At 40.7% G+C, this 8,297-nt stretch overlaps 1 protein-coding gene across 1 annotated transcript; it reads right to left on the bottom strand.

Moving 5' to 3' along the window:
- On the bottom strand, positions 1-5,337 carry VGLL4 (vestigial like family member 4; the record flags this gene model as incomplete). The annotated part of the gene is made up of 2 exons (XM_082242397.1): positions 1-2,991; positions 5,181-5,337. Coding segments are annotated over 2 exons (432 nt in total), but the record flags the coding sequence as incomplete, so codon positions are not given.
- Positions 5,338-8,297: the final 2,960 nt, after the last annotated feature.

The following is an 8,297-nucleotide window of genomic DNA, read 5'->3' as shown; positions in this document are numbered from 1 at the left end:
TGAGATTTAAGAGCACTTTATTGTTCATTAAGGCTACTTTTAAGTACAAAAAAGATGGCCTGCCAAACCTTTTTTTAAAATCTCCAGGTGAAACAAGGCCACAAAAGAATGATATATTACAGATTTACAAACACGGAGAGCATTGTTCAAGCTGAACTGTAGATAATGTGGCTCTGTGAAAAAAACTTCATGTAACAGTGAGGTTACTCTCCCTCTGCCTCTTTCCACCCCAACCCCTTTGGCTTTCTCAGAGTAATTATGTTTCCCATAGAGTCTTTATTTCCAAATGATTATACAGGAGACAACACATCTCACTGAGCCTATAATCCTAAGCACAGTTACTTGGAAGTAGGCTCCACCAAAATCAGCAGAGTTTACTTCTAAGTATTGTGTATTTAAGATGAGGCGCCAATCTTTGCCCCACCACAAATCCATTTACCTATCACAGATAGGTAAACTTGATACTGTAACATTGTGCTTAAACGAAATGTCAAAGGAGTTACATATCTCAGAGCCCATCTACAGTCATTAGTACTTTCCTGTTAGACCGCTCAGTAGCCTGTAGCAATAACACACTAGTGGCTATTAATTGCTAATGCAGTGTTCTCATAGAATAACTGTGTTCCTGCACTTTTACTGTATTACAGACATCTACAAACAAAAAAAGATCAACTTTTTTCTCCAAACAGACAAAAAAAGAGAGAATGATTACAGTAAAGGAAAGGGAAAAATTAAATAGCTACATATCATTAACAAATTAATTGTTCCTCAAAAAATACCTACAAATTTCTCTGTACATTCTTTACGCACAGCGTAATGATGGTCTTAAAGTTACCTATATAAAAAAGTGTGTTCTTTTTTCTCCAATTTCCTTATGGGGAGTAGGGTACCAAATGCCAAAGCAGACAGAGCACTGAATACCCAGTATGAAGATAGTGAAATGGGTGGCAAGGGTCCTTTTCCTGCTTTTTCAAAAAAATAAAATAAAAATAGGCAGTCACACTTAATATGGAGCAACAGAAACAAAACAAGTTATCTTATGTGTCTTGACCACCTATGCCTTTTTCATATTGAATAGCTTTACTATTTTAAACAAATGTAAAAGCCAGTATGGACCCAATACTGTAACACAGCCCAGAATACATCACATGCAGTTCTGTCTTTCACCTATTCATAAACTCTCAATACAGCCAGTCTTGTCAGATAACCCAATATAAACCCTCGTTGTGACTGTACTGGGGATTGGTGGAATGTGTGGGTGTGGCTAAGGAGTGGGTGGGCCGCTGCATTTAACAAAAAGCTGAGAAGCTCATTACTACTAACACAAGTCTGTTCTTTATGCCTGCCTCTATTACCTAGTTAGTGGCTATTAATATAGCAAATGAAATAAATGCAAGTAACACATTTATAACCGTGTTTTCGTTTTCTTTTTAAATGGAGGAATGTACTGGTGCCTTGGCCTAGGTTTATAAGCAGCCTCAAAAATAAGATTGTGAAAGGCAATCTTGTCCTGGTAAAAATATTTAGCAAGATAGCAGTTTTCTCCAACTGGTAGCTTTCATAGATATTCTTTAGATTTTCATAACTAACTGTGTATGAAGCAGATGATGATGCAGATTTTTAATTGTTCAGTAATGAAAGAAACTATAGAATCATGTACCCCACAGCATTGTATATATACTATAAACTGCTTAATTTGAGGCCTGACCTGAGGCTGTCCGTGGTTGCTGGCTGCTACTAAAGTGAATATCAAATACAAATATCAGAGTACAACTGTACCAGCAGTAAGTCTATCTAGGACTGTTACTGAAAAATAAAAATAAAACTAGTTCTCAACGAAGGCTAATAAGTATTATATTTCTTACTGTCTATACATTAATAGATACCAGCTATTTTTTCATAAAACATGCATCTTTAAGCACTATTGAACCCTCTGACCTCAGCTCTATTCTTACAAACTGCAGTGTTAAGAAACATTTAAAATGCCCATGAATCGGTCAATTATGCAGTCCAGTTGCAAGCATTAAGCATCTGAAATCTAATAGAGAGAAAGACCTATAACCTGTATGAGACTTCCCCTTCCTAAGCAAAGTTTGCTTTCTTGCTTTAAAGAGAGACAGAAAAATCATCTTTAGACTTTTTTTTTCAAAGCAGTTTGCCCTCAGAATATAAGCATCGTGCACAAAGTTGCTATGCAACTCTAGACCTCCTCCAATAGTGCAAATCATACATGACAGTTCTTTTCAAGTATATACATACAAAGTTACTTCACAAGGGAAACAAAAGCAATGGAAGCAAAACCCAGACAAAATTCTACTCTCAAGAAGCTAACCAAAAGCACACAGCATTTGGGTCAACCAACTGTACAGAATGGCTTTTTAAAAAGTTATTACTTTATTTTACTTTTGTTTGTTTGTTTGTTTGCTTGTTTTTAAGGGGGCAGCAGATTTGCATCAGAGGTTTCTTTGGTAACTGAGGCAGGGGGGGAAAAAGAGTGCTACATCATAAAATTTATTTCTTAGTCAAATAGTTCCTGCTATCATCTTATAAGGGCACACGTATAAAAAAAAAACCCCAAGCAAATAAACACAAAATGTGTTTGAAACTAATCTCTCATATCCTCCCCTCCCAAACACTATTTCAATTTGAGCACTGCTCCAAGCTCAGTCAAACCATGCAAACTGATGTTTCAGATGAAGAAACTGTGGTCCTCTCTTCATGAGACTACAGAAGGGGAATGATTATGATTGACCATGTGGGAGGAAGGAGGAGAAGACGACTGGCCCCTTCTAGAGGCAGACTCGGGACTACTGGACACGCCATCCTTTGCAGCTTTGATCTGAAGCCACGTTTCTCCAAGTGCTTTGGTAAAGTGGTCATCGACTGATCCAGTGATGGATACAGAGTTTGTCACTGGCTCTGGCTCCTTGTAATTTTTGCCAAGGCTCCTGCGGAAGTGTTCTTCCACCACTGGATCACAGGCAGTGGTAGCTAAAGGGGGAAATGAAGGGGTGGGGGAGAAAGACGAGTAAGAAGCCCATGCAAGCAAAAACACTTGCAGTTTTTTCATGCAGCGACCTTTAAAAATGCATAAAATGACACCCCTTGCAAATAAAGTCCTAACCTACCATTTCAAATTAATATATCTTTAATACTTAGAGGATCTGTTCTTTACAGGTAAGTAGCAAAAAGAATAAGAAACGGTGTATCACACAGAAAAGAGGCTTCTAAAACAAGAGACTGGGTATTTGAAAAGGAAAAAGGTTCGCCCCATAGAGTTGTATATAGCCTAGCACAAAGTGAACATTCCATCAGCACAAGGGTTTCTGCTTATGCAATGGAACATCCTCTCCCACCCTTTGTTCTAGGTGTTCTACCAGCCCTCTGGAGAAAATGTGGGAAGGGCATGGGAAGTCCCATTGTGCAAACAGAAATTATTATGCTGCTGAATACTGCCCATCATTTCTTTTGTACCAGTTGGAAGTGGATCCCCAATACAATAAGCTTTCTAATAGGTTTGCTTCCTTTAAAACTCATTTGGGTATATCGAATGGAGATATAAATTCTCATTCCCAAGGAAGAGCAAAACAAAAGAGATGCATTTATATTTGAAGGGATTTTTGAAAAGGTGTAAATGAAAACAGTTCCATTTCAAGATGCGAGTTACAGTGTAACATGGCCAGCTACATTTTGCAGCTATGTAATACCTTTGTTTGCACACTTGCTGAAATGTGCTCCTGTAAAATTGTTGTATGAACAAAATGTTGCTAATGTCAGAGAAAATAAATAAAAAATTATTGAAACCAGAAAATTACAGTATGTGGGTTTAAAAAAAAATAGGAGAATGACATTTACTACACCCAGTCCTTGTCTTCAGGTTTCTGTTCCCTCTTGTTCATTTTCTTCTAAAAAAGTCATAATTTGCATGTTGTCTCTAATATATAATTTGTGTCTGGCCCCTATTTAACTGATACTGTCATATACAGTATTTTTCGCCCTATAGGACGCACTTTTCCCCCTCCAAAAATGAAGGGGAAATCTGGGTGCGTCCTATGGGGCGAATGCAGGCTTTTGCTGAAGCTTGGAGAGCGAGAGGGGTCGGTGCGCACCGACCCCTCTCGCTCTCCAGGCTTCAGGAACACATCCGCAGCCTAGGCAGCCCTGCGGGAGGTCCGGAAGGGATGTCTAGGCTGCGGATAGCAGCCTGCCGTCCGGTGGGCAGGGCGCCCTGAAGCAGAGCGCCCCCCACGCCAGGCAGACATCCACAGCGTGGGGAGCCCTGCAGGAGTTCCCGGCAAGGCTCCCCACGCTGCAGATAGCAGCCTGCTGCCCGGCGCGAGGGGCGCCCTGATGCAGAGCGCCCCTCATGCAGGGCAGACATCAGCCAGCCCCACAAGCTCAGGGGACAGCAGGGAGGCGCAGCGCCGCCACCCCGCTGTTCCTCGACCTGGTTCTGTTTCCCCGACCTGCTTTTGGGGGTGAAATAAAGGGGGGAAATTCCTTTATTCCCCCCCAAAAAAACTAGGTGCGTCCTATGGGACGGAGCGTCCTATGGGACGAAAAATACGGTAATCTCAAAGTCAAGGGTACCAGAGCAAATGAGTCACGTTTAGGTCCAGTTGAAATCAGTCGGAAAACTTAGGTCTCTCATTTCAGCGGTACTGTGCATGACTAACCTGCTCTGGATGCAACCCAAGGGGAGACAAGGCTGCTCCCCTACTTGTGTGTTTTATGCAAGAATACACTCTTAGTTAGTTGAGTTAGCACTACAGTTCCATATGTAATGCTACAGAAGATAGCAACAGTAAGACTCACAATTGGACTTAAGAAAATATGCTCAAAACAATGTTGAAGCAACACCAGGTCTACATTTTCCAAGCACAGAAAGTACAAAAAATGTTTGGGGGTGGGCCTTGATTTTCTCCATCCGTTACATTTGCTCGTAAATTCTGGCATGAATCAAGCTTTCTGCTGCCAAAAGACAGGGAGGAAGATCCCAATAAAATTTCTATTCCAGCACACAATTACAGATTTAATTTGACCCTAGTATACCCTCTCCCTTGAAATAAAATAAATATCCCGCTCTACTCTTAATTTGTTGCACATGTTAAGAGTTATTTGACGGCCACATGAAGCTTTCAAGTCAGAAGGAAAACTAGAAATGCAGCAGTATTACTTACTGCTAGATGGTCTCCGGTAACTCGCTGGCATGGCAGTTCCACATCCACTGTGCGCGATTGGACAATGAGATAGATTACAGTTACGATTGATTGCAGAGGCACATGTGATTACAGATGGACGGTTCTGAGGGGCAGAGAAAAACACAATCAATAAGCACAGTTATGCCTCTAAGTAAAATGAAGAGTTGTTCGTTTTTCCAGCTGAACAAGGCACACACAACAAATAAAATGATAGCTGCTAGTGAGCATAAGCAGCAAAATGAGAAAGCCACAAATATCTGGTATCAATAAACAGCTTTTTATTTAGTACAACACACAAAGTTCAAGCACACTAAATTTGGAAAGCACTCAAGTATTGAAGAAGATCTGCAAATTCAAAATACTCCTGTAGTATGGGGATTAATGGCAGGACAACAGAAATGGTTTTTGCAAGCCTTTACGGTCCCCAAGGGATTTAGGATGGAATTCAGTGTAGTGCCAAGGGTATGCACACAGCAACAGGAATTGCCCCTAACCTGGTCTTCCATTTCCCCCAGCCCTCCAGAGCAGATTTAGGGGATAGGGAAAACCCTGTAGCATAAGTGGACCTCATTCCCTGCATGCAACAACTTAGTTGAATCTCGTCTTTCTATTTCAAGCCCTGAAAGATAATCACCCACTACACAATGCTCTAAAGACCTTAACACTCTTGCCACATTTGAACACTTTATAAGCATCAGCTTATTTTGGCGACCTGTTTGGACATTGGGAGGGCATATACCAAGCCTTATGTGTAGACTAAGGTGGCTGTATTAATGGTTATTGTATTGTGAGCTAAGCTGGGGAGGTTTCCTGCTTTTCCTGTTTCTTTTTTCTGTTTTCTTTTCTTTGATAAATTTGCAATAACAACAATTTAAAAGTTCTATATATCCACCAGGGAGGTGAAAGAAAGAGGATGGGGGGGGGGGGGAAATGCAGCCATGTTTGGATATTAAGCATGAAGAATCTGCATGTTGTTTTGGGGCTGTAAATAGTGCATGTCACTAAGTGTGAAATGGGCTTATCCCAAAGATAGCTGGCCGCAATTGCTGTGACTTCAGCTGCTGCTGCTGCTGCTAATGCAGAACTGGTACTGGGCACAACCATGATCAGCCAGTTCACACAATACACCTATGCACAACATCTGTATACCCCAAAGAAGGTTGAAAGACTACTCACTGAAAAAGGGGAAATTCAATTTATGAACTGGTCCTACATGAGACAAAGAGAGAAGAAGGGGGGTCTTCTCAAAGACCTCCCCCTAGGTCCACCCCTCCCTTTCTCTTGCCTGCCATCCTCACCACAAGCAGAGAAGAATGCTCAAACCAGACAACTGCCATAGTGGCAAAAACTGTAGCTAGTCCAAAGCCATAACTTAAGAACTATGCTGCCGAAGGACAAAACAGAAGGAGAGAAAAGAACTTGGCTGCTGCCAATGCTAGCAACCCTGTGCCTGTCTATTTCCCCTTCTTGGGACCTAGTTCTACTTAGGTATTTCTGGGCCACATTATCCTACAACTCTTTCCACCCAAACATTTGGCTGGCCAGCACAGTATAAGGATGTCTGGACACCTGTAAGTAGGAACATGCATTGGTGTTTTTGGTGACAGCCTCGTATTCTCCATATGGTGTACAGTACTTCCTTCCCTGATCATAAGCAGGGGTGGCCTTGCCATCTACCATTGTGGAATGATCTGCTTTACCTGGCACCACTAAGTGAGGATCTAGGGGATGGCACAAATTATTATTAGCGGGTTCAGCAAGGCTGGCAATGTTCTTCAAATACAAAGAGCATCTCTATGGCCAGAGAATGCCAAAATGCAAACTTTCCTTGCAAAAAATATCAATTTCATTTAGTATTTTTTGTTCTGTAAAATTTTATTCATTCTTTCTAGTTTGGCCAGGTTTACAAAAGAAAATTACCGTATTTTTCGCTCCATAACACGCACCCGACCATAACACGCACGTAGTTTCTAGAGGAGGAAAATCCGTAGGCATGCCACGCACAGACATTTCCCCTTACTTTTTAGGAGGAAAAAAGTGAGTGTTATGGTGCAAAAAATACGGTAACTAACAATCAAATAACTGATGTTATACATTCAACTGAGACTGATATTTGAATATCTAAAAGTGTGACACTGAATTTGCTTTTTTCTTGTTTAGTAATGTAATTTTTAGTAATGTAATCAATTTTTAGGGAACCTTAGATATCTATGCTACTAGTTACTTCTACAAGTTTAATTTTAGAGAAAATGTGCTAATTTAAAAATCATTGGTACAGTAGTACCAATTGAAATATTGCAATGTTTAACTGATTATATATAACAGTTGCCTTATGTCTGATATTGTGATATATTGAAATATCGCAATGTTTAACTGATTATATATCATGATGTCGAAAACCAGATTATTGCCCAGCCCTACACGCTTGCACATAGTAGGTTTGGGAACTGACACTTGGAACCTGCAAGGGATGGTCAGTAGAAAAGCTCTTATTAGTTGCTAGAAAATGGTCAGTAGAAAATGGTCAGACCTGTCAATTCAACCAGCAACGCAGGAAAAGTAGAACGCTTCGGTAGACAGAATGCTTAGGTGGATCAAGAACATTAATCCATCATCAACGAGAGTTAACCACACCTTTTCAAAGCAGACCGTATGTATTTTGCGGGTTTATTTTATAAGCCTGTGGCAAACAGAGCTCGAGACACTCCAAAGAGCAATGAGCTGACATGGAACTTGAACCCAGGACCAAATTCAAGACTATCACCTGGAGTGTCCTGGTTCGCTGAGATTAGTTTAGAAGCCTGCTCAAAAGGTGGGCATTCAAAAAGGGGCCAAGCCTTTCATCCTTTATGTGCTTTAGCCGCAAAAACCTCACATGACATAGGAACCAGCAGAGAGATTTCATTGTTTAACACAAGTTCAGTCAAAGCACCCTAAGAAGAGATTATATTTGACTGCAAGATCAAAGATAGTCAGGCTTCAGCAATCTAAAAACAAAAGCGGCAGGTTGCTGCTGTTTGTTCTGCTTCTATGGAGAACAAAGCCATTTGCATCTTCCTATAGCAAATTCAAACATGCCTAGGATACTTATTACCA

The sequence above is a fragment of the Podarcis vaucheri genome (assembly GCF_965113315.1).
Source record: "Podarcis vaucheri genome assembly, contig: HAP1_SCAFFOLD_235, whole genome shotgun sequence".
Classification (NCBI taxonomy): Eukaryota; Metazoa; Chordata; class Lepidosauria; order Squamata; family Lacertidae; genus Podarcis; species Podarcis vaucheri.
Note: the sequence above shows the minus strand (reverse complement) of the source record. Positions and strands in the feature narration are given on the sequence as shown.